At 45.4% G+C, this 27,332-nt stretch overlaps 1 protein-coding gene and 1 pseudogene across 2 annotated transcripts in view; both read left to right on the plus strand.

Moving 5' to 3' along the window:
* EMB2738 (GTP-binding family protein) overlaps positions 1–27,332 on the plus strand; it is a 147,294-nt gene that overhangs the window by 75,599 nt on the left and 44,363 nt on the right. The window contains exons 7-8 of the mRNA XM_086501162.1: positions 18,342–18,429; positions 19,491–19,670. Of these exons, the coding sequence (XP_086357288.1) occupies positions 18,342–18,429; positions 19,491–19,670 (268 nt within the window). The remainder of the gene's footprint in view (positions 1–18,341; positions 18,430–19,490; positions 19,671–27,332) is intronic.
* Positions 21,060–26,243, plus strand: LOC147423632 (uncharacterized; annotated as a pseudogene). Its single transcript, XR_015186549.1, has 3 exons — positions 21,060–25,130; positions 25,238–25,519; positions 25,667–26,243. The product of XR_015186549.1 is annotated as an uncharacterized LOC147423632 (transcript).

Here is a 27,332-nt window from a genome sequence, read left to right on the forward strand (position 1 = left end):
TTGGCCCCACTACAATATTGTTACACTTGTAAGAAGGATACAGACATTGGCCAAGATTCTCCTTACATGGATGTGTTACCGGGTATGACGGAATCAAACAACGTAGACTGGGTACACCTAGCTGCAACCATAGATACCTGGGGAAATAGAGGAACCACTTGGGTCACACCAGAGGGGGAAGAGGTACCACAAATTGCACCTCTGAACATGATAGGTGCCATATATGCATCTTGTAAAGGCAAGGCAATTGTAGACCAATCTGACAGTGACACCGATAGCTCAATAGAAGACTTTGACCAACACGACTCAGACACGGACTCCCAGAGTGAAACGGATTCTGAATCTCATGAATTAGAGAGTGGAGCAAGTTCAGAGTCAAAACATTCGGAAGGACCGAGCACATCAACCGATGATTGCTCTTCCGAGAGTGAAGAGGACACCAACGAGGACTCCTTTAGTGAGCCAGATCTAAATGCAAATCAAAAGCAGGTCTCAAATAAGAAAAAGAAAAACTTTAAGAGGCGTCGATATCGAGCCAATGTACGTGCTAGGATAAAAAAGAAGAGATCCTCAACCGAATGGCTCAGTTATATAGGAGCATGTGATGCTCATCGAAAATTGGTAGACGATTGGGGTGAATATCTTCAAAATGTTATGTGGTGTAAACCGCGACTCCATGACATAGCCCAATTAGAGATCATAGACAAGCCAAAGTTGAGCCGCACTGCAAGGAGGCGTCAAAACCAAGAGTTAGCTCGACAACACAAGAAAGCAGAAATGGAAGCACAGACCAAAGCACAACCAGAATCCACAGACTTGCATCCTGCACCAGAACATTTCAAATCTTACACCACAGGGGAAGCAAAGGTTGTGTACACAAAAGCCCAAAGAATACCTATCGATGGGAATAATAGAATCTATGATGGTCCGGCAATAGTTAAAGAAATAGAATTAGCCGACCCCGATGAAGAATCAAAACCTGTTTTTATTGCCCAAGACCTCACAAAAGTTGAAGAGGCGGTCCTCAAAGAGCTTCTCAGGGAATTCAAGGACGTATTCGCTTGGACATACCATGATATGAAAGGTGTTCCACCTTCTGTGGTCCAACATACGATCCCTATGATTAGCACTGCGAAGCCCGTACAACAAAGACCCTACCCGATGAATCCTAAGTACGCAAAGATCATTCAAGAAGAACTAGAAAAGCTTATCAAATGTGGGTTCATATATCCTATTGAACACTCTGAATGGGTGTCTCCAATAGTTATCGTGCCAAAAAAGAATGGGAAACTCTAGGTGTGCGTGGACCTCAAAAAAGTTAATGCAGCTACTAGAAGAGACCATTACCCCCTACCATATTCCGAACATGTACTCGAAAGAGTTGCAGGCAAGGAAGCTTATAGCTTTCTAGATGGGTACTCAGGCTACAACCAAATCACGATAGCGCTAGAGGACCAAGCTAAAACTGCCTTCATCACAGAATTTGGCGTGTTTGCATTTCGTGTGATGGCTTTTGGCTTAACAAATGCCCCTGCTACATTCCAACGATTAATAAACACTGCTTTTAAAGAATATTTGAGAGAGTTTTGTGAAGCTTTCTTAGACGACCTTTGTGTTTACTCTTCTTGGAATGAACATCTATCATGTTTGCGGAAGGTGTTTGAAAAGTGTAGGTTATATCGTATCTCATTGAACCCTTGGTATCTCAACCGATGAGAGCAAAATTAAAGTGATTCTAGAGTTACCACCACCAACCAATTACAAGGGAGTTCAAAGGTTCATGGGACACGTGGGTTATTATCGACGGTTTATTTTATTTTTCGCTGAGATAGCACGTCCTTTGTACAAGCTTCTCATTGAATTTAAATGGACTGAAGAGTGTGATCAGGCCTATGAACAATTGAAGAAAACACTAGCAAGTGCTCCGATTTTAAGGACACCTAACTGGGATGTCATTTTCCATGTGCATATTGATGCATCAAACTTTGCTATTGGGTGTGTTCTCACTCAACCAGGAGAACATAAATTGGACTATCCCATTAGCTTTGCAAGCCGTCAATTGAACGATGCTGAAAGGAACTACACCACTACAGAGCGAGAAGGTTTAGCAATGGTTTATGCAGTAAAGAAATTTCGCTACTACCTTCTGGCAAACAAGTTTGTATTTTATGTGGATCATCAAGCGTTGCTGTATCTGGTAAACAAGCCATGCTCCACAGGAAGAATCACACGATGGTTGTTAATTCTTCTGGAGTTTGATTTCACGATTGTAGTGAGACCCGGTAAAAGGCACGTCATGGCTGATCATTTGTCTCGCATACCCAATGGTGAAGCCCCTACAGGAGTTGATGATGAATTACCCGATACTTCCCTATTCATAGTTGAGACTATGCCTGAATGGAGTGAGAACATTGTTAACTTTTTAGTTAATGGTTTTCCACCCAAGGAACTTCGTAAGGATATCGCTCGAAGGCTAGTAAAAGAATGTGAACCCTATTGTTTGATTGTCGGAACTCTGTATAGACTAGGCAAGGACGATATTCTTAGGCGTTGTGCCCGCGAGGATGAATATTTGGATATCTTGCAAGAAGCACATATGGGCATAGCAGGAGGACATTTTTCAGGAGACCTGACTGCTAGAAAGGTGCTGCAATCAGGCTATTGGTGCCCAACTTTATTTAAGGATGCATCACTTTTTACAAAAGGGTGTGATGAGTGCCAACGTTACAAGACCACACAGCGCAAAGACAGAATGCCCTTACATCCTATTAAAGTAACCCAACCATTTGAAAAATGGGGCTTGGACTTTGTAGGTCCAATTAGTCCCGCAGCTCGCAACATTCAATCTCGATATATTCTAGTTGCTACGGACTATGTAACAAAGTGGGATGAAGCTAAGGCTTCACAAAAAGCTGACGCGAGGACAACAACTAAGTTTCTTTTTGAGAACATTATCACAAGATTTGGTTGCCCTTTTGAAATTGTTAGTGATAATGGTACCCATTTTATAAATGAGGTAATAAGAGAGCTTACCACGACCTTTATGATATCCCACCATAAGTCTACACCTTATTACCCGCAAGCTAATGGACAAGCCGAGAGCACCAACAAGACTCTAATCTCTATTTTAACCAAGACGGTAGAAGCTCATCGCACTGATTGGGATTTGAAGTTGACATCTGCTCTATGGGCTTATCGTACTGCTTATAAAGTGGCTATTAATTGTACGTCATTCAAAATGGTATACGGCCAAGAAGCGGTTATACCTTGGGAGTTTGTCATTCCTAGTCTTAGGGTAGCTTCGCAAGAAGGATGGAATGGTAATCCCTTAACCGAGCGTTTGTATATCTTAGAAAAACTAGACGAAGAGAGACAATTGGCTGTGCAAAATGCTCTTGTGGAAAAGGATAGGAGAAAGAAGTGGGGTTTGATCGCCATGTGAAGGACAAGAACATCAAAGTTGGTGATAAAGTCCTCATGTATGGAGTACGTAAAGAGAAGAAAAAGTTGAAATATGCTGGTAAAGGACCATATAGAGTATGTGAAATTACCCCACAAGGTACCCTTCGTGTGGAAACTCTTGATGGAGTTGAAACCATTGGATTCCTCAATGGGAGTAAATTCAAAAGATATTATGATCCTTTAAGCCAAGAAGAACTACGGGCCATTCATCAAAAGAAGGCCGCCAAAGCACAAACCGAGTTAAAGAAGATACAAGCTCAAGCTCAGGCTAAGGAGCGACAACAACGTATAAGACAAAAACGAGAGGCTAACCTTGGAGTCACAAATGCATTCCACGTGGAAATCGAAGAGGATTGGTTGGACTCTGACACACCTCTACGATACCCTATTGAGTTAAATAGTGCCTATGGAAAAGTGCTATATAACGCCTTATTGGACACGGGTGCTAAATATAATCTGCTATCCTATGGGGTGTGGTGTCAATTAGGGAAGCCACCTCTATCTGAGAGTATTATCCAAGTCAAGGGTGTCAACAAGAAAAAAACTACGGTTTTTGGAATCTGGTACACTTTTGTAAGTTTTGACAATGGAATTGTAGCTCAAGACTTTTTGGTCATGCCTACTGGAACTATGGAGGGTAATATAAACCTAGGACGCACGTGGATGATAGCCACCAAATGCACTATTGATTGGGGGTCTGGGGGTGTCACAACGCAAAAACCAACTCTTATCCCTACCGCTCAAGCTATAGTCCCTGAGATATTGCCTAAGGAAATAAAACCCAAGACATTGCATGTCCAGGAGGTTGAACCATACGTCCCCATAGCCCAACTCTCTAGATCTTCAACTGATGTAGTTCAAAGAAAGCTTGAGACACACAAGAACCATCCTAATATAACAAAGAAAGCATACAAGTGGGTCCCTAAAGCTTCTTTAGTAACCATGGCTGATGCTAAAAAACGGAAGCCTCGTAAGAAACGTCCCACTCGCTCCAAGAAATGTAAGAAAACGTGGTGCTGGATTCCTAAACGACTATTAAAAGCCCAAGGATACTATGATGGAAATAAGCAAATTTGGGTACCTAAACGTAAGATGTGTCCTTCCCTATCGACAACAAACCCATATGGGTCAAACAGTGTAACGCTAAAGCCAATGGCAGACCGTGGGAAGGGAAAGATCACAGAATGCTACACACCTAGTCCAGAGCTAGTTTGGGCTCCAAGGCAAACCCAATTTATTCCACCTAGCTCAGGAAGGGGGGAGTTCCATGAAGCTTCTAGCTCCTCATGTAATACATCCATAGAGGTAAAAGCTTCTACACAGCCTTCATCTATAGTAATGGACCTCAATGAAGCTACAAAAGAATCCAGACCTCCTAGTGTTCAAGAATCACCTGATGAACCACTTCAAGTTCGATCCTGGGAGAGTACCTTACCACCCTTGCAACTTGACGAGGCACCTAGGGTAATAGAAAACTACTGGCAAAAATCCTCACCTATTTCTAACTGGAATAATTGGTTTCAAAGGGTGACAAGCTCATTTCAAACGGTATGATCTACCCAAGGAAGGGGGGAGTGTTTGTGGACATCCATCATTCACTTGCTTTCCTCTTAACCTTTCTCCCTGACCTCTTAATCTCCGATCTTAGGGAATGTATATATAAAGCCTTATACTCACAAAAACAAGATAAAAAAGTAAAAGAGCAAGAGCCATCACACAAATCATAAAAACAAATTATGCACAAGAACACGACCCTTGTAATATTTGCACTCTAACCATCATCTATTTGCGTGTACAGATATGGCTAGTACACTAGAGTCATCCACTCCTGCCTTGGGTGAGAGGTACCCTCGTTACTTTTCACAAATGTTTCACATGGTCTTTCCAGTGCTTGCATGTGAATGGGATTCGATAGGTACGCTAGCATGTGAGAGGAATTTTGAGGAGTTAGAATGGCTGATACGTCTCTTGACCACGTCTGATCCATACTTAGTAGAGAGCGTTTCTCCCATTGCACAAGCTTACCCTATTGACCAAGATGACTATAGGCGTCTAGTGACCTTCTTAGTAAACATGGGCACCTATGATGAAGAAGAAAATTTACATGACTACACGGATGGCACATATGGTCTCATGGATGATGACTTTGTTTATCTCAACGACAAGGATAGGGGTTTAGCCTTAGGGTTTCCCCCCAACCTCTACAATATCCTATTCCCTTGACTCTTTAGGGGGAGTGCAAATAATTAGGTTAGGGTTCCTTATGTTTTTTGTTGTGTTCAATAAGTGTTGATACCTTTACCCACTAATGTGCCTCCTGGAGGTATTCCTTTTGTTTCATAGTGTGTACAGGAGCGTGTTGCTATTGATAGGATTTGGACGTTCATGGAAATAAGCACACACTTCAAAATTGAATCAATGTGAAAAGACTTTGGGGAGTCAAAGAAAAGGTAATCAGTCAGGCGATGATTTCATGAGAAATTCCTTTTATCGTAGCTTAACTACAAGGTCTTTTAGGTATAGCCTCTAGTCAGCCCTTGAACATCCAATACTTGGCTCTCGCGATTAAATAACTTAATTGACCAGAAAAAATTGAGAAGTTACCCATGGTATTAATAGTCGAGCTCTAGTGCCTTTTGACCGTTAAATTAGCGACTCCGGACTTGTTTAATTTTTTACCTTTACATCTGTTTATGCATTTGATTATATTGCAATTTAATGTTTATTGCTGACAAATTGTCTAAAATTCTGTTACCAATCAATTTCTCTGTCTATTGCATATGATTTTTAATTGTATATGAGAATGCAATTATTGTGGCAATGTTGTTTGATTTTGCAGTGATTGAAGAAGACTACACACATCCATGTCGACTGCTCTCCCATCTCGACGAACTAGCTTTAACTGGATAGCTTCCGAGGACGGAATCTACATCAGGAAGGGGGGCATGTTAACCCTCACGGCACACGGACACCCTATGATCTATAAACGTTGTATTTTTTAGAGTCAGGTACCGGGCTTGTCGGACCAATAGGAACAGGGTAAGGGTGATCGCCGATGACAGGCGCACTCTAACTGGAATATTCAAGGAGTTAGTTGGCTAAGTATGGGCGCCCAAGTGTGAATGGGGTGAGCTCATATAAAAGCCAGTAAACCTAATTTTTACTGATTCTCTCGTTGTGCAATAGAAGCCGCTCTTGCTCCATCTCCACCTTCTCCTTCACCATCTCCTTGTGTGTGTGTGTGTATGTGTGAGAGTGTGTGTGTGTATGTGTGAGAGTGTGTGTGTGATCGAGCGTCGCGGCGGCACGACGGCGGCGAGGCGGTTGAGCGCGGCGTAGCGGCGTCTCCCTCTTCTTCGCGGCACGGGAATCCTTCATTCGCAACTACGCAGGAAGGTGAGTGACACACCATTCTTCCTTGTGAGCTTGTCTGTTGTATGACTGTGTGCTAGGAGCCTTTGTGGCTTGCACACGGCGCGTAGCAAGTTCCTAGCCGTGACAACATCGTGGCCAGGTCACCACCGCCACCCAGTGCGGATAGGCTTAGGTGCTGTCATTTATGAGCCGTTGGTGGCTCTTTATGGTTGTATATATGAGTAGTAGCGTTTTGGTCAGTGGGATCTTGCACGTAGTTGTCTAGAGTGAGTCTATACATAGAGCATGTCTTCACCATCCCGGCACATATGAGCCTCGACACCCCCATTGTACCTGTGAGTCCTGGGCTGGAGCTGCGTGTGCTGCCACGCCCGAGTCTGTATCAGTTCTTTGAGATAGTCGAGTCATATGTTGTGGTCTGCTGTTGTGTCTTTGTGAGCTCTGTTGATGTCTATTGTTCCTTTCTTTTCCGTCTATTTGAGTGAGATTGTCAGGCACATTGCACTGAGGACCACCCATTGTAGAGAGTACCACACATTATCCGTGCTACAGTTTGTGATTCGACCTAGCTATATGGACACGCATCTTTCTCATGGTTTGCGTTGTGCCATTGGCCAGATACGTACGTCCTCACATCAGCTCGAGATTGAGACTGGCAGATTCAGAGGGACACCAGCAGATAGCAGGATATGCCGCTTATGCCATCTAAACACAGAGACAGAAGTAGATTACATATGTCATTGCACAGTGTACTATGAGATACGAGGTCGTTTTCATTGTCTATTCAGAGAAGGTTTTGGGCCTCTATCTAGGGTCATGAGTTATGAGGATCAAAGATGTCTTGGGCTATATCTACTTGAGTTACACAGACATAGAGAAACTTTACTGAGGAGAGCTGAAGAGAGACAACCCCAGAGATGGATCACAGATTTCTTTTTACTAGATATTGTACACCCTGAAGAACAGAGAGAGGAGCAGCCAACAGTGGAGAGGTCTACCCGCACTACTGGCATTCTCATAGACTGAGCATTGGAGCTAGGGAGATCTAGACGACCCCGATGGAGAAGAGGAGCTACACAGTTTCGAAGGAGGCTACAACAAAGGATTCGAGCCATACTCTTTCGTCGTTCAGAGTGCAGATGAAGATGGATCTCTACTCCCCTCCCATATTGTCTTCACATTGTCCTGCTTAGTTTAGGATCCTGCAGTATTTATATTTTGTTATCCTAGTTTAATTTATTTTGTTAATCTGACTTTGTATCAGATACACTGCATTGTAACTTTCTGGGCTCATAGGTCACTTTGGCCTTTTGAAGACGTTAATATAACATTTCATTTCATTTCATTTCTCTCTCTCTCTCTCTCTCTCTCTCTCTCTCTCTCTCTCTCTCTGATTGACCGAGCGATTGAACTGGGGAAATCCAGGCGACCGCGACTACGAAGAACTTCACAGCATCGACGGAGGCTACGACAGAAAATTTGGAGCATGCTGGCCAGACATGCACGACGGCCGGTCAGACTACTAACCATGGAGGAAATTGATAAGATTCGCCAACGACCGATGCTAGATCTCTTGTGATTCAGCTATCCCAACAAGCCACCCATTTTTTGCTTCGTCTTTTTCTTGGTTCACATCGATCAACTTAGGACCCCATAGTATATATCTTTGTTTTGTACTGTTGTTAGGTTATTTTGTTACTCTGACTTTGTATCAGATCCACCACTTTGTAACTTTCGGGTCTCATAGATCATTATGGCCTTTTGAAGACGTTAATATAACATTTCATTTCATTTCATTTCTCTCTCTCTTCTGATGGCAAATAAAGCGCACACTCTCTCTCTTCCGCCTCCCCGCCCCCGCCACATTGCCCTTGCACTCCTGCCTCCCCTCGTGCCACTCTCTCTCTCCCGCCTCCCCTCGCGCCCGTCGAGAGCAGCCCTTCGCTGCGCCCTTTGCATCACAGGTTTCGGGTGCGCGCACAGTAGGCTACTCGCTCATTGGGGGCTGGTTTCGGATTCCAAGCATTAACAGAGACAGGCCGCCTGAGGGGGCTGTACATTGCACACTCAACAGGGAGCACGGCTGCCTGCATTCGCCTTACACAGGGAGGGGCTTCGGGCCTTACAGTTTGCAGTCATACAGAGGGGCAGCGAAGGGCTGCTCCCACTTATCAGTGGTGCCCATATCGGGCTGCGGTGCTGGTCTTATTCGTGAGCACACAAGGGTGCAGCAGGACAGGTACACAGTGAGCCAAAGTGGCTCTGGCAGAGGTGAAGTAGTGGCCACGAGCTGACCCAGCAAGGTGGCCGCGAGTTGTTGATTCCATCGACATGTGCAGGTGTCCGTAATCTATTACAGGGGGTTGAGCCTCTGGGCTTCGTGACTGAATATTATTTTCCGTGCCCGCAGTGGGTTGTGGATGTGAGAATACCCGCATTGGGTTGTGGGGTTTTGCTTGAGCGCCCGCAGTGGGTTGTGGCTCTTTTCGGACGGCGATTAAGCATGAGGAAGCTGAGTGATAAAGCCGACCCCCTAGAGGATGCCATTCAAAAGTGCAAAGAGGAAATGACGGAGACTATTACCAGGATGAACCTCAATCTATTGGGCACAATAAAAATGCTCGAAGGACCCATCCTGATCCAAGAAAGCAAGATAAACGCACTGGAAGACCGAGTGACGACTCAGGACGAAGAGATTGCGTCATTCAAGAAAGATCTCGCCGAAGCACGATCAAGCAACACACTGGAAGAGGGTGAATTGCAACCCTCAGTAATCGAAGAAATCAACACGATCAAGGAGCAAGTATGGGCCATCAAAGAGGGAGAAGAGCAACACAAAGAGATGACGACTTCTTGGGTGGATGTTCTTACCAAAACTCAACAGAAGGCGGATGAAGCCGAGAAATGGATCGAGGTGGCCAAGAAAGGAAAACGCAAGGAGATAACGTCCACGTCCACACCCACTATCATTAATCAGACACTAGAGGAGGAGCAAAGAAGACGTGTACGCGCTTTACATGTGAGAATTTGCGGTCTTAAGGAAATGTGGAAGAAGAGGTAAAAGAACTCATGGCCTTGATGGGGGTTCATGAGCCGACGCACACAAGAGCCTGGAGAGTAGGCAACATAAAGAAAAATGGAAGGAGTAGGGAAACCTCAAAAGAAAGGGCACTCATCCTCCGTTTTCCCTCCATGGAAGCGAAGAAGTCCTTCTTGAAGAAAAGGCCAACTCTTAAAGAGACGGGCATTTTTCTCGGGGATGATCTTACCCTCTCGCAGATCGCTCATATGCAGGAAGTAATGCCGGAGATTAGAGCGGCAAGGGGAAAAGGCAAGATTGCCTTTTACCGAGATTCAAGAGTAGTAATACTGGAGCGACGCTCCACATGATGGTGCGAGACTTATGGGCCGCACTCAAAGTGGCGGCTTGGAACTGTTATGGATCCATGCGTCTTGATGTGGGTGCTTTTGAGGATAGCTTTACTGGAAGAGACATCATCTTTTACTTTGAGACACACCAGGCCCCTGGGCAATCCATGCCTCACATCAGTGGATACAGATGGGAGACAACTTACAGACAGGAGACACGCTCAGAGCACAGAGGACGGGGCTCGGGGGGAGTGGCAATGTTATTTAGAGAGGATTTACAGCCATTGATACATATAGCCCGTAGGGATGAGTAGGCTAGGTACATGTGGATGAGATTGAAAGCAGAGACAGGCAGATATCTCTACATTGCTATTTGCTACTTTCCCGAGTACGTCGGTCTATGCATCACCCAAAGGACAGTCCCCCTTTTCTATTTTGGATGATGACATATGGGAGTTCTCTAGAGATGGTGACATTATCATTCTGAGGGACTTCAATGCTAGGACTACCCATCACCAGACAGTGTTTTATGATACTTCAGAGGAGATGCTGAGAGAGCTAGATGTTGTAGAGACGGGCCTGTCCAGACTATCAGAGGATGCGGAATATACTGAGTATGGGCGACTTGATAGACATGGGCACCGCACATGGACTGGCCATCTTGAATTACTGAGTATGGGCGACTTGATAGACATAGGCACCGCACATGGACTGGCCATCTTGAATGGCCTACAGAGGTTTCTTGCTTCGGGAGGCTTCACATGCTTCCCACACAGACATGGAGCCAGCACAGTGGACTATGTCATGGCACAACCGAGCCTCATCTCTAGTATCTAGGACCTCACGGTTGGACCCAGACCTGTTGGTGTGGCAGTGGATCATGCTCTTGTATCGCTGACCATTTCTTTTCAGTTTAGTGTAGCACACAGGCTACGGGCAGCAGCCCCTACTCGCTACACCTTCACGCGGGAGACGGACTCTGTATACATAGATGGGATCTAAAGACGCCTGTGCACAGAGGAGCCAGGGCGACCTCTGGAGGAGCTTACTACTATACTGACACAGACACTTCATATTGCAGTAGCAGAGGCATACCCACATACCCAGCCTGAGCAGAGACGCCGTTCAGGGAACATGCCCCAGAACGGTTGGTATGATGAGGAATGCCGGGACACTAGAGCTAGACTTCAGAGGGAGGTGCTTTTGGGGGATATCACTCATAGGCAGTCACAGATTGACATTCGACACCTAGTGCGGCGGAAGAAGAGGGCATTTTTGGCTCGCCTAGAGCAGGATCGATACCAGCTATTCTTGAGTCAGGACTCACGTGAGGCGTGGATGCTCTTTCATGAGCACTCCCCCCCCCCCCCCTTGCCATCACTTCTACAGAGGCCTGGGGCCAGTATGCATCATCTTTGTACACAGTTCCTGAGCAGCCCCCCCTTCCCAACCCCCCCGATCCATGCCCACGCACGTGTTTTTTTCACCGCTGAGATGGTGAGGAAGGCCATTGATAGGATGAGGACTGGGAGAGCATATGATCATGATGGCTTAATGGCTGAGCATTTCATGCATGCCAGAGATTTACTAGCAGAGCTTCTAGCAGTTACGTTTAACCGTGCCATGTGTGAGGGCTTGCCTGATACCTGGAGCCTATCTACTATTGTACCTATCTTCAAGTCGGGAGACCCTATGGAGCTTGGGAACTATCGCACTATCATGATTGGACACACATTGGCACGGTTGTATGCATCTATTCTTGAGCAACAGCTGAGTAGATGGGCAGAGAGGGAGGGGATGCGCGCAGCCAGGCAGGTAGGTTTCAGGAGGGGTTTTTCTACTCTTGACCATATCTTGACACTCAGAGCCATCATTGAGGAGGGCAGATCGCGTGGGACACGGATCTATTGCAGCTTTGTGGATTTCCGTAAAGCTTTTGACACAGTGCCCAGAGCGAGATTGATGCGCAGATTACAGCAGATGGGAGTATCCACAGAGCTCATTTGTGGGGTCATGGCATTATACGGGTCAGTAGTGGGGCATGTACGCACCCTAGAGGGTCTATCCACACCGTTTTACTCCACTATTGGGGTGAAGCAGGGCTGCCCGCTCTCTCCTACTCTATTTGGTATGTATGTAGATGAGGTTTCTGAATACATTGAGAGAGATGGTGATAGAGGTGCACAGCTGGCGGGGACATGGATTCCACTATTGTTATATGCTGATGATATTGTTTTGATCTCTGACTCTCCGGATGGGATGCAACGTCACCTGGATGCTTTGCATAGGTTTGCCCAAGAAAGTGGTTTGTCCGTCAACCTTGGTAAGGTCATGGTATTTAATACCATCCCATAGTGGATCAAGAGGTCAGCGCCCGCCTTCACAGACGGGAGAGGGTGGAGTATACAAATGCTTACACTTACCTTGGAGTCGTTTTTAGTGGGCCAGCATTTTCATTGAGGAGGGCAGCAGAAGTAGATTGACCAGAGCCCATGCAGCATTGGGTAAATTGGAAAGGATGTGTTCACAGGTTCAGTTTTAGGAGCCTCGGATGAAGCTCTGGCTCTTTGACACTTTGGTGGCTTCTGTATTGCTCTATGGAGCTGAGTTTTGGGGACCTTCACTGGATCATCACGGGAGGATAGGCCGCAGTGATGGATGGGGGGACATGGAGAAGCCTCTAGTCTCTATGATCTCGCGGCTCATTAGGGCCAAGACTTCAGTACCACGTGCTATTATACGAGCAGAGCTAGTTGCCTTCCCACTGGTGGTTGAGGCGCTCACCAGATTTGTCTCCTTCATACACCGCATGTGGGAACTTCCCAGAGACAGATATGCACGCCTTGCACTTGAGTCCTCTCGACAGTTAGCCATGCAGGGAGATACCGCATGCTGGTATGGGGAGATGACGTCATGGTTTCAGGCGCATGGGTTCAGCATAGACAGATTGCCTCCTTTCCAGTACTCAGTGGATGCGCCCTCTCTGACTCTTTACACAGTCCGAGATCACCAGGCTCATTCGCCAGGACTTGACTCAGCTAGACACCAAGAGGACATGGATATAGCCAATACAGGAGCTAGGCACGAAGATGGCTTTCTACAGAGAGCATCTCCTCCAGCTTACGAAGGATGGTTTTGTGACGAGGCCCAGATACATGGACACTCACTTGTCTCATGGGATACGATGTGCTATTGGCCAGATACGCACATCTTTACACCAGCTGCGGATCGAGACTCGGAGATACAACGCAGTACCAGAAGAGGCCAAGACATGCCCCTTGTGTGACATCGAGCCTGAGACAGAGTTGCATTACACATGCCATTGCCCCGTCTACTACGAGATACGAGGCCGCTTCCATTGCTTGTTCAGAGAGGGCTTTGGACCATTCTCTAGAGTCATGCGGTACGAGGATCAGAGATGCCTGGGTTTGTTTTTGCTCGAGCTGCGCAGACACAGAGAGAGCTTGATGAGAGGAAAGACTAGCCAGTCTCAGAGACAGATCACATACTTCTTTAGAGCTGCCACTGGACACCCGGAGGAGTTACTACCACAGTAGAGCTCGTCGCTTTACACCAGAGGCATACTGATCGACCGAGCGATTGAGCTGGGGAGATGCAGACGCCCACGATTGGGGAGGACTACACAACATCGACAGAGGCCGCATCAGAGGATCCGGGTCACTTTGGCTCGACATGCACGACGCCTGGTCAGACTACTGACTAGGGAGGAGATTGATGAGATCCGCCAGCGACCGATGCTGGATCTCCTGTGATCTAGCTATCCCAGCTAGCTGTTTTAGCTGCTTAGTCCACACCCAACAGTCTAGGATCCCATAGTATTTTATTTTGTCATTTTGTCATCTTGTTACTCTGACTTTGTATCAGATCCACCACATTGTAACTTTCTGGTCTCATAGGTCACTTTGGCCTTTTGAAGACGTTAATATAACATTTCATTTCTCCCACCACCGACAGATCGAGGAGATCCGAGCCCGGGAGCGTCGTGCCACTGAGGAGCGAGTGGCTCAGATGAGGGCTGACCCGACAGCTTTCATCCGGGTAGCCTTGGCACCAGACCCACCCATGTACCACATCTTACACCCCCCCATTAGTACAGGATGGAGCTAGATAGCTTGATGCATTCTCATGATTGTACTACCTTGAGCATACAGACATGCATATACCCCTAGAGATAGAGCTCCATCCCTCCTCAGATACTCCACTACCTACATTCAGCTCAGTTTTGTATCAATTTTGTTTCATTTGTCTTTCCGATAGACGGATGACATACACACAATGTACATTTGATTTGTCTCATAGGCCGATTTCGGCCTGACATAGACGTTAAAAATCTTTCTTTCTTTCTTTCTTTCTCTCTCTCTCTCTCTCTCTCTCTCTCTCTCTCTCTCTCTCTCTCTCTCTCTTTGAGTGTGGTCCCATAGGTCTCACACCGTCATGTGGAGCGTGGCTCCAAAATCACCACTCTTCCATCTCGGTAAAAAGCGATCTTACCTTTTTCTCTTGCCGCTCTAATCTCTGGCATTACCTCTTGCATATGAGCGATCTGTGAGAGGGTAAGATCATCCCTGAGAAAGATGCCCGTTTTTAAAGAGTTGGTCTCTTCTTCAAAAAGTCCTTCGCTTCCATAGAGGAAAAACGAAAGATGAGTGCCCTTTCTTTCAAGGTTTCCCCCTTGCTCCCATTTTTCTTGTTGCCCACTCGCCATGCTCTTGTATGCATCGGCTCATGAACCCCCATCAAAGCCATGAGTTGGTTTACCTCTTCGTCCACATTATCTTTGTCTTTAAGGCCGCAGATTCTCACATGTAGAGAGCGTAAACGCCTTCTTTGCTCCTCTTCTAGTGTCAGGTTAATTATGGTGGGTGTGGACGTTGTTTCCTTGCTTTTCCCCTTCTTGGCAACCTCAATCACTTCTCGGCTTCATCTGCCTTCTGTTGAGTTTTTGTGATAACGTCCACCCAAGAGGTCGTCATTTCTTTGTGTCGCTCTTCCCCCTCTTTGATGGCTTGCACCTGTTCTTTGATCGTGTTGAGCTCTTCTATTACTGACGGTTGCAATTCTCCTTCTTCAAGTGTGTTTCGTAAGCGTGCCTCGGCGAGCTGCTTCTTGAGTGATGCAATCTCTCCGTCCTGGGCCGTCATCCGATCTCCCATTACCGCGATCTTGCTTTCTTGGGCCGAAACGCGATCCTCGAACATTCTTATTGTCCCTAATAGTTGGTGGTTGATATTATTAATGGTTTCGACCATTTCTTCTTTGCACTTTGAAACTGCATCTTCTAACGGGTTGGCCTTATCATTTTGCTTCCTCATGGTTGACCGTTGTCTAAACCGAGGATAAATTGGTCTACACGCACAGGTGCTTCCACATTATGCAATACATGGTCCACTCTAAACATACATGACGCATTTCCTGCAATTTCTACGAAATACGACCAATGCAATTTTCCCGTTTTATGTAATTTCTGCAATTTGAATTGCTGCAATTACTTCTATTCCTGTAGATTCCCTGAATTCTGCAACTGTCTGATTTCTTATTTTGGGGGAATCGTTTGCCGCTGCTGTACCTTCTACTGCTGTACTTTCTGCTGCTATCCCTTCTGTTGTTGCTGTACCGGGGGGGGGGGGGGGGGGGGGGGGGGGGGGGGGGTTTCTGTGGGCAGCGCAACGGTGCAGTAGTGGGTCAGCGCGCAGGTGCAGCAGTGGTGGGTTAACGCGCAGGTGCAGACAGCAGCAGACAGCGCAGCACTTGGGTCAACGCGCAGGTGCAGCAGTGGGCTTCTTCAGAGGGCAGCGTGCAGCGCGCAGGTGCAGCAGACAACGCGTAGGTGCAGCTGTTGGGTCAGCGCGCAGCAGACAGCGCGCAGGTGCAACAGTTGGGTCAGCGCGCAACCTTCATGAGAGAGAGAGAGAGAGAGAGAGAGAGAGAGAGAGAGAGAGAGAGAGAGAGAGAGTCGACAAGGCACGATGGAGTTCCACGCCTAGAAGCACTGGCCCCAAAGACTGGCGCCCCTTTTGGTATTTTTTTATTATTAATCACAACAAGGTACAACTCGCGAGGGTCCTCTGCTCTCAGACTCTGCTTCCAGATGCTCTTTAGAGTGAGGCCCTAGGGGCTCTTATAAACAGTACACGGGATGCCCAAAAGCAGAGCCCCAAAAGCATCAGCCTCAAAAGCACTGTACCCCAAAAGCATCTGCTCCCAAAAGCCAGCGCTGAAACCAGCCCAAAACAGCCAGTGTTTTTTGTGGAAATCGGTATAGCCTGCCATGTGGCACAGCCAGCGTGAAGAGCCCTACCACGTCAGTATCCGTATGATCTGCCGCATCAGCATGTCAGCGTGATTTACGAAAATTCTCAGAGTTCGAGCTTTTGGTCTTTTTAGGGCTTCGAGCCCCACGGCGGTGCTTGAAAGGTTCTTTCAATCGTTTGGCTCAATTTTTCTTGTCAGCTCGGCCATTTCTCTTCATGTTGGGCATGCCACATCAGCACTTTGTGACCCCCCCCCCCCCCCCCAAAACCTCCTATTCAAGTTTAGTTGTTGCAGTTTCTATCCGTGTGTTGCTGTCAATTTCTTGCTTGGGTGTCCAAGCCTGTTGCACATGGACATAGGTTGAGAGACCATATATATGTATGATATCACGCTTATTTCGCAGCAAGCCCTGGTTCTGAAGCAAAGCTGGCTACTCCACCCATGCTACTGGAGGCTATTTTCTAGACAATTTGTCTTATTCAGAGAATCGGAGAGATGCCATTAGATAGACTCACATGGAGAGCCTTAGACGGCTACAGACAGGTTTCAGAGTCAAGGCGAGCATTAGTCGTGGTACTCGTAGGTGAGGGAGTGGTTTTGAGCACATGGAACTATACAAACCCTTCCAGTATGACCGAGACTCACACTTCATCGATCTCTCACACAGTGAGAGGAACATAGTACTTAGACACGATTTATGGAAGCTCTACAGTGAGCACTTCTTGACTATGCTAGACGAGGGGCTCATTGAGGCATAGCCATTGCCAGCACTTGTAGCAGCACTAGAGGGTGGCAGACAGTCGCGGCTTACAGACTTCTTTTAGAAGACCACAACCCTACTGCCACAAATCTTTCAGACGCAGAGCGGGGTCACCCTATAGCAGACCAAGATGGTCAAAGCTAGGAGACGCCCCCAAGCTCTGGGATACATAGCTTTTAGACTCCATCTACAGATCTAGGAAATCTAGATTTCCCACCACCAGGCAGGCCCGGAGCGATTGGCTCAGATGCTGGCAGACCCAGCCATGATCTTATGCACAGCCGTTACACCACACCCACCCATGTACCAGATATTACACCTCCAGTTTGACATAGGATGGACCTAGTCAGCTTGATGCACTTCATGATTGTAACTTCTCGAGCATGATGTATACCCACACCCTAGCAATAGACCCCCCCCCCCCCCCCACCCCCCCCCCCCCCCCCCCCCCCCCCCCCCTCCCCTTTCCTTCTTCCCCCTTCTTCCGAACTATACCATGTATCTATGATGCTAGCCTCCTTCATACCCCATGAATTACCCCCTCCGTACCTACCACATGACCACATTCTGTTACTATGTACTTTTGTCTCGTTGCCTGATAGATGGAAGACACACGCATGCATATGTGACTTGTCTCATAGGCCGACTTTGGCCTCTAATAGACGTAAGAAGACTTTCTTTGTTCTCTCTCTCTTCCTCTTCTGAAAGGGAAGAAGAATATTCTGAAGCTAAAGGAACCATAAAAGGATTATGATTTTGTTGTTTGTGCTGTCATATAGAGTCTGAAATGTAGGATTTAGGTATTTGTGCTCTCGCATCCTTGGTGTGGTGTAATTATAATTCGCAAGCTCAGACTTTGTTGAATTATGAAGGTATGCATCTATGTATTTATATATTTTAATAAATAAATAAATATGTGTTGTGCAGAGAAAGATTTTGTTGAAATGAACACTTTTTGCTGACCCTGGCATTAACGTCAGTCTTCATTTGATTAAGAAACTTTACTTTTTCTGGCTCAAGATTGCTGTAATATGTTTTCATTTAAGTGGTTTTTTTGTTGTTATCAGTATGTACTTTACACATTGAGTGATTTTTTTCCCAGATTTGAACCGATTGCTGTATCTGCAATCTCTGGAACAGGCACAGGAGATCTTCTTGACAGTGTTTGCTTGGGCTTAATGTCCTGCAAGGTAATATCTTTTCTTTACATGCAGAAGACCTCAGGTGGTTGTATTTATACTGCAAAAGTTGGCACTCAAAATTATGGTTACCCTTTTTACAGACAAACGTTTAATTCTTGTGGAATCATCTCAGCCCTTTAGACAGTTTGTTGAAATGTTTAATCTCTGAAATGATTGGCTCTTCACGATGAAAAGTCATCAAAACATGATTATCCTGGAGTGAAACATGTAAATATTTAAATGTGGAGTTTTAGCTTGAAATACTCAGCACCATCAGTGCTACAAACTAGAAGACCTTCTCAATTGTAAATCTAAATTACTTGTAGTTATTTCACAATATCTTTTTGGAGTCACATTGACTGGATTTGCATCTAGTGATGCTCTAACAATTGTCTCTACATATCTTTCCATGATTACTGGGACAGCTCACAAAGTCACTGCGGCTTTTTGAATAGCTGTACTAGCAAAAATATTGGTATATTATTTAATGGCAGGGTTATGGATGTCCTTTGAGTGACTGTCTTGCAAAGTAGTCCAGCTGGTTCAGGTTATTTGGTTAATTAATGGGAAGGTGCCCTACCTATGTCCTTTATCACTTGAACAAGGGTTTCTCTTATGGCAGAAAATTGGGAGTGACTGCATGAACCTTCAGAGGTGTTCTTGTTTAAAGGGGGAAGATTCGTTATTGACAGCTGATGTCAATGTGCTTAATTCATTATGTGCAGTTCAGTACAGTGCCTTAACAGAAAATTAGGTGGGAATTGAAATTTCCTGTCCCTTGGGTTGCATCCACCTGTTTAAAAAATTGGTCTGTGCATGGGGCCAGCATAAAAGTTGGCATAGATTTTGTCTCTTTCTTCTGTCTTTTAGTAGTTGACACAAAGTTAGCTATTGCTGTGGTTTTCTCCCTCTTTCAACAACATTGGATTTCTATAGCTCTGATGTCAATTTAATTCCCAAACACCAAGCTGTCCCCCCGCCCCCCCTTCCCCCAGGCCCCTTTCTTGGGGCCCTCTCTTTCCTATACTCTTGATAAGCTTGAAGTAATTTTGGCTTAGTGTGGCAAGTAGGTTGAAAAGCCATCACAAGAGGAGGGCAGAATTCCATCCATTGCCATCATTGGAAAGCCAAACGTAGGTAAAAGCAGTATATTAAATGCATTAGTGGGCGAAGAGAGATCCATTGTCAGTCCGGTCAGTGGGACCACACGAGACGCTATCGACTCAGAGGTTACAGGGCCTGATGGACAGGTACGTTGTGATTTTGTTATCTATATAGTTCTCTACTGAAAAGATTTCTGGTTAGCATTTTAGGTCAGATGTTTTCTCAATGAATCTGTTTAAGGACATTTGTTGTACTGGAGGTGGTTGAGGATTGCAAAGGAGAAACATCCAAAACATACCCTTATTTCATTAGTGAGAGTAATAGTGTTGGGTCAATGCTGAGACACATATTTTAGTTGTTTATTTCTATAAATACAAAACAGGGCTGTATTACTGAGCACTCAAATACATCATAGGTTGCAAAAATTCCAAACACTATGTGGAACTACAATAAGGATAGTAAATGCCAGTGCAATTAGATATGCACATATAGGTGGCCTGTGGAACGGGAAAAGTGGGATCATTGATTTGGTGAGTAATGCCACATGTCTGACTGAAAAAGTTAAAAAGAGGAAACTGTCTCTTGTCTACTTCTTGTTACATGTTCCCTTGAATATCTGGGATGGAGTTTGAGGAAAGTGGAACAAGATCCTTCTGATGTGAGGGAAATTCTGATTTTCTGAGACTCTTATCGGAAGCATTTGCCTTGTTTGGTACATGTGTTCACCTGAAGAAGTAAGATACTTTGGTAAGTAATACCAGCCTCTGAAAATCAGACTTTCCCTCACATCAGAAGGATCTTGTTCCACTCCATCCCAGTATTCAAGGGAACACATAACAGGAAATAGGCAAGAGAGAGCTTCCTCTTTAACTTAGATTGAAGCCTTGCTTCAAACTTCTGCATCTTCTCTCTTTGAAACACGTATCAAGTTCAATAAGGGAGAGCAAAACTTAATGTTTCAAAGCCATTCTGCCTAGCGTTCATGAATTCTGGAAAATCAAGAAGCATAATGAGAAATCAATTTCTTTATGTCTCCAAACCTTGGACTTAATTACTCTTCATACGAAGTTGAATTTGGAGGACCTCAATCTAGAATCAAGTCCTTTATCATAAATGTTTTGCTTACACATTTGACAAGGATAGGTGTAAGGCGCTGCTAGTAGAAAAATCAGCATCAAACTTTGACTTTTGTGGTTAAAACGTAAGAATGTAACATGGACAAAGGGAGGAAGAGATTCACCTGGATTGTAATGACATGGACATCATATCTTTGCTAGATTTCTTTTGGATAGCTTATATATGACCGCCGGTGACTCTTCTCAAACAATTAATTGGTATCCTCATCGGCACCGATTGTGCTGTTTTTATTTTCAATTTCTGTCTTTTTATGAACGAGTTGATTTTGTGGAGCGTCTGGTCCTCGCTAACTCTTGCCCAGTAATCTTGCACAAGTACAATGGGGAGCATCTGGTCCCTGTGTCCCTTGAGGCGGGGAGGGGGGGGGGGGATTTGGTGGAGCTCTATCTCTAGGGGGTATAGGTGCACATCTATATGTTCGGGGAAGCTAATAGCCTAGGGGCCCATACTGCTAGAGCATACATCAAAGCTGGGGTGGGCAAAGTGTTGCCACCCCTTGATGAGGGGCTCCTGAAAGTGTGTCTGATGGATCTCCTCTCTAGCATGGCTAAAGCCGTATATTCTCTGGTAAGTGTGTTAGTAGCCGCCTTTGCCATGGTGAAGCGCCCGGGTGGGCTATCAATGGTGACTCCCAAGTATACATTAGACTCCACCACCTCTACTTGTTCACTTGCAGCCATAAAGAATGTCGCATTCTTTATTGCCATGGATGTATGAAAGATCATGACTTGTTTTCCCAACGTTCATTGTCAACCTTCTCTGTGTACAAAAGTCGTCAAGAGCCTCGAGGTGCTGCTGTAAGCCCACTTGTGACTCAGAGATCAAAATTATGTCATCAGCGTAAAACATTTTTCTATTGGGATATCTCCAAGGTGTGCACCCTCGCCGTTAGCTCGTAGTATGTAATCTAAGATCTCATCAGTCTAGATCCCGAAGAGGGTCCGAGAGAGCAGGATTCACACAAATGGTACTAGTAATAGGGTCTGATAAGCCTCCGGGGAAACATACTCCCCCTATCTCTTGCTCATACAAGCATTTATGGCCCAGGTCATGTGTAAAGGTACATCCAAGCTCTAGAGGTGCTCAGAGAGCCTCTTATGTGGAATTGTATGAAATGCTTTGCGGAAGTTCACATACTCTCCCTATCAGATGGTGCTAGTAACAGGTTCTGATAAGCCTTTGGGGCAACATACTCTTCCTATCACCTGCTCATACAAGCATATATAGCCCAGGTCATCTGTGAAGGTACACCTAAGCTCTAGAGGCGCTAAGAGAGCCTCTCACGTGAAACTATATCAAATGCTGAGGAAGCAGTAGTGTAGTCTCTTCTTCCCCGCTTTTGCCCCATCAATATAAGGCAACGCAGAATGAAGATGTGATCTATAGTAAAGAAGGCTGATCTGGAATGTCCCTGGCCGGGGGCTCTGAGTCCTTCCCTCTCTGCGTGAGATAAGCTTTGCCTCAAGGACTGCTCCTTAGAGTTCGGCCATGGTTTGGCCAATCATGATGGTGGTCTTGTAAATTTTTTGGGTCAAGGGTGTCGCGAGAGTTGTGATGTGATCACTTCCGGCAAAGGATTGGAGGGAAACACAAAGGATAAACTTTATCACCTTAAAACAACTTGAATAACTCCGAGAGAGAGAGAGAGAGAATCCATGCGAGAGACACGGAGTCGCGGAGTTCCACTCCCAGACTGCAATGGCCCCAAAACCCTGGCGCCCCTATTGGTATTTCTTTCTTTGTTATTAATCGCAAGGTACAACAGTCGGGGAGTGCCTCCTCTGCAGTTTGCACGTTGTAGAGTGCCATAGAGGACCTTAAAGCTCGTATTTAATGGCCCAAGGCCAAAAAGCACATCATATATGAAAAGTTGACACCAAAAGCAATTTCCTAAAATTTCAAGATTTCCCTAAAAATCGCGAATGTCCGTACAGGCGCCACATCATCATATTTTTAGGTGACAAACTTGTCTCGGCCACTCTCGGGTTCTTTAAATAGGTTTTTGGGTTTTTAGGTCCTCGATCTGCAAGTTGGTGAATGAAAATCCTAATCCCTTTTTTTCTTCAGGTCCGGGCTTGAGTAAGTTGGTAAGTCTTCTTCTTCTTCTTCTTCTTCTATGCTAGGGTTTAGGCCCCTCGGCCGGAATCTATTCCATTGGTTGGAACTTGGTGGTGCCACGTCAGTGGCTTGTCATATGTGGATAGACACAATACTGTGTCTAGGCCACTCCTTGTGGAAGCCCTCCTCCATAGCCTTGTTGAAGATGTGTGCAATCAAAGGGGCTAGGGCATCAGGTGTGTAAATGAGGTGTTCACTCTGTAGTTTTGTGTGGCAGTAGATCTGCAGTGTTGTAGTCGACTTGTTATCATATCTGTGGTGAAGAAAGTGGAGCTAGTAGGTCGTGGCTCGAGTGGCTTTGGGACCGAAGGTTGCCCAAGAACCTTATACAACTTCTTTGCGTATTTGTCACGTGCACATCTAACCCTATGTACATGTGGACAAGTTGTAACTTGTTTAGGTGATCCTAGGAAGTGTTTTGGTACCCTTGTGAGCCTGTACATGGAACTTGTATGTCCAGGCACTTTAGCGTTGTTTGTCTTTTGTTTCCAACGCTTAGCCTCGCAGATCCAAGTATTTTTCGCGAGGTCCTATCAGCATCTCGGCATCTAGTATCAACATTTGTGCAATCTAAAGAAAATACGTCTCTAGCGATAGAGAGGAGTCTCCTTGGAGGGCGGTTTGGGACCATAGTCACATGAAACGTTGTTTCGGGAGGGGAAAACGGGAACGGAGTTTCCCCACCGTTTCGGACTGGCCGAAACGGCGTTTCGGCATGCTTTTTTTAAAAAGATATTAAATTTGGGCAAAAAACGTGAGCATTGGATTTTGTGATCAGAAACGCGTGGGCGGTTTTTCTGAGCGAAGGAAACGCAAGGCACCGATTGCAGGTAGAGTTTCTACCCCTCTTTGCGCACCTGAATCCATATGATTTGCGTTGCCATCTGACTATCTGAGCGATGTCAGCGTTGCGGGTTTTGTGGGCTGAGTGTGTGCATTGTGTGTACCTTGCAGGGCACCTAGGTCTTCATGCACACCATGACATACCCATATTGGAGGTATGTGACCAAATTGGCTGGCTATGGAGGAAAAGGGGGCTCAAAAAAATGGAGATGCAACTGTTGTGGGCTTGAGAAGATAGGGAGTGTAACTCGTGTGAAAGACCATCTTGGGCATGTACCTGGATATGGCACCTTGTGAACACGTCCCAGCTGATGTGAAAACTGGCCTTGCAGAATGGAAAGCAAAACTCTTGGCTTTGGTCGACATTGAAGAGGAGACTCAAAGAAGTCAGAGTGCAGGAGAAGCAAGCCAATTGAGCTAAAAAAGAAGTCGATTGGAGTCCACAGCAGAAGTGCAGGTGTGTCATCGATTTCTCTTGCAAAAAGGACTCCTTTGCCAAATGTTGATAGAGTTAAAAAGGGGTCTACACTCTCCAATCTGCAAGCATTAAACCGGCATTCACAAGCAAGCTACCCGTGAGGTGACACGCCTCTTCATAAGATGTGCTATTCCATTCATTGTGGCCAGAACTAAGCAATGGAAGAGGACAATGAGGGCAGTGAGTCGCATAGGATGTGAGTGGGAAGGTCCTTTATCTGAGACCTTGTGCACACGGGAGCTTAAGAAGGAGACGATATGTGTAGAGACTCAGCTTGATTTCCTGAAGGAAACATGGAAGAAGTATGGATGCACTATTCTATGTGATGGATGGTCAGATGTGTCTACAATGTCTTGATTTCTTCATGCAAGGGAACTATGTTTTGGAAGGCCATAGATGCTTCAAGTGCAGGTGTCACTGTGACAAGTGCTTACATCTTTGGACAAATTAAAAGGGTCATTGAGGAGATTGAAAAAGAGCATGTTGTACAAGTAGTGACTAACAATGGCAGCAATTGTGTATCAGCAGGACACATGTTGGAAAATGAGTTTCCTACCATTGTGTGGACACCTTGTGCTTCTCACTCCTTGGACTTGCTCATTGAGGATATTGGCAATATACCTTGGGTAAGTGAGCCCTTTGCTACTGCTAGGAAGATGGTCAAGTTTGTGACTAAGAGGCACTCAACATGTTTCAAGCCAACAGTACATTGGAGCCCTTGAAGCCCTCCTCCACTAGGTTTGCTTACATGTTCATTGTGATTGAGCGTCTCATTAGAGTGCGGCCAAATCTTATGCGCACCATTAGTTGTGATAAATGGCTTGCTTGTAATGACATTACTAAGCCAAGGTTCCGTAATATTTTCAATGAATCTTGGTGGGTGGAGGCGGAGGCATTGGTAAAATCCCTGAATCCAATCTACACAGTTCTACGCCATCGACATGGAGGGGAGCACATTAGGCCTACTCTACGAGTACATGGATAAAATTAGGGAAGCTCTCAACAGGAATACATAGTTGCCATCAGAAAAGTAAGTCCTATCTCATTTGTAGCTACTTACAATCTCATGTTTTAATTGGCTGAATTTTATTTGCCCCTTTGTTTAAGTCATATGTGTCATGCCATTCAATGTCACAGGGTTGATGAGTTGAGGGAGATGTGGGAATCACAATGGAATGGGTTTCACAAACCAATCCATGCTGTGGCGCACGTGTTACACCCATTATGGCGTAGTGAAGACTAATTTTTGTCAGATGAGCTAGACAAGGGATTTCAAGAATATGTGGCAAAGTACACACGTGGTGATGTAACGATGACAAGAAGAATAGAAGATGACTTGCTGGCCTTTCGGAATCAAAGCAGTCACTTTGGTCGAGCCACTGCAAAGCTTCGGGACATACAACTCCAACCTGTCTCATGGTGAGAGAAGTATGGGAATTGTGCATCTACTTTGGTAAATACAATTTTTTAATCTCCCATAATACATTCTAGACTTTGCCATTTAAGCTTTGCAAAACCAAGTGTTAAATGCAACTTTCCCCCTTTATTGTCACGTGTTGTTTGTAGAAACGCCTTGCCATTCGAGTCCTCTCACAAGATTGTGCTATTGGTCCTTGTGAGAGGAATTTGAGTACTTGGGCCCTCTTCCATACAAAGAAGAGACTGACAACCTTGCAACTTGAGCGATTGGTGTTTTGTAATTGCAACTTACAATTGTTGGAGAAGCTTTCTGATTCCCCTGACCCTACATAGGTCAATGTCAATAAAATTGACATTGAGAAGGTGCATGACATCCCACAACAGGAGCGTGGTATGCCTTGCTCTATGAGGAGGCTATTGCTTCAGCTCATGATACAAGTGGAGAGCGGGGACGAAGGAGAGTTGATCAAGTTTCTAGCACTAGTGCAATTGTAGCTTCAACAAGTGCAACAGAATCCTCTTACTCTTCTTCCAGTGGGGAGAGCCGAGAGGATGAGGAGGCAGAGGATGATGCTCAGCACTCAGATTCTTGAGCATGATCATTCACATTATGGACTACTATTTTGATTATGGACCCTATCTTATGTTTCCAGTGATTTCAGTGATATGTACCCTATTTTGATTATGGTCCGTATTTTATGTTTGCTCACCTTTGATCGTGTTTTATGACATTGATGTTTTGGATCATGGATACTATGAGTCATGGCTCTTGACATGTTGATTGTATCGTGTGTGATTGTATCTTGGTTTGACTCGTCACAGTACTAGGTTCTGGTTTGAAAATAGTCTATGAAGTGGTAAGCTGTAAACTTGTAACTAGTAGGTTTACCGTTTTTGTGTTTGAGCATTAAGTTTGAAACTTTTGAATTAGGTCTTCTCATTTTTCAATTTTGAATGACCTATTGCCCCTCCTAGGCTACTTGTTTTATGGAATACATTGTTTACAATTGAAAAAAAAAGCGTCGTTTCTCAATCGTTTTTGCCTCAGGCGAAACTCCGAAACACAGGTTTTCCGTCTGTTTCTCCCGTTTCCGTTTCGGGTGGTGACTATGTTTGGGACCCCATCTGGTGTTATTCTTCCCTCTCTCTCTCTCTCTCTCTCTCTCACACACACACACACACACACACACACACACACACACACACACACACACACACACACACAAAACCTTCACTCACAATATCATTCTCTCTTCTCTCTCTACGCTATTCCACATCCCTCTCATGAAGTAAAAGTAACCTTGAGTACGCATTGAGCACTCATCCTGAGCATTCACCATAAATCACGTCCGTTGCACATTACGTTGCTATAAGAGCTCTTTGGCTGCTTGGCAGTGTTCTGAATCATCACTCAAGAAAAGAACCTCTCTCAGATTTTTTAGCAAAGAAGTTTAGTGTACCTACCCACACTTATTAGCCACTCCCACCCTTAGTCCATCGCGCATCGGACACGCTTCAATCTGTATCGCTCTGTCTTAATGCCAATTACGTCATAAAGAACCACATAAGTTTTCTTTTGCTTGTTTGAGGTTTCACGTAATACAAGGCCACTTGGGCGTGTCGATCTCTCTAATCTGTGTTTTTGAAGAGTGACAGGTAACCCATAAAAGAAGGGCTTGTAAAAGCGACCCTGGCAATCCTGGAAAGAAAAAAAAAGCATGCTGAAATGCTGACGTGGCAGGCCCTCAATTTGCAGCGGAAAACCCAGAATGTTGACGTGGCATGGTTGTACGGAATTCCGCGTTTTATGGCA

This window comes from Adiantum capillus-veneris, chromosome 26, assembly GCF_014529385.1.
Source record: "Adiantum capillus-veneris isolate H3 chromosome 26, ASM1452938v2, whole genome shotgun sequence".
Taxonomy (NCBI): Eukaryota; Viridiplantae; Streptophyta; class Polypodiopsida; order Polypodiales; family Pteridaceae; genus Adiantum; species Adiantum capillus-veneris.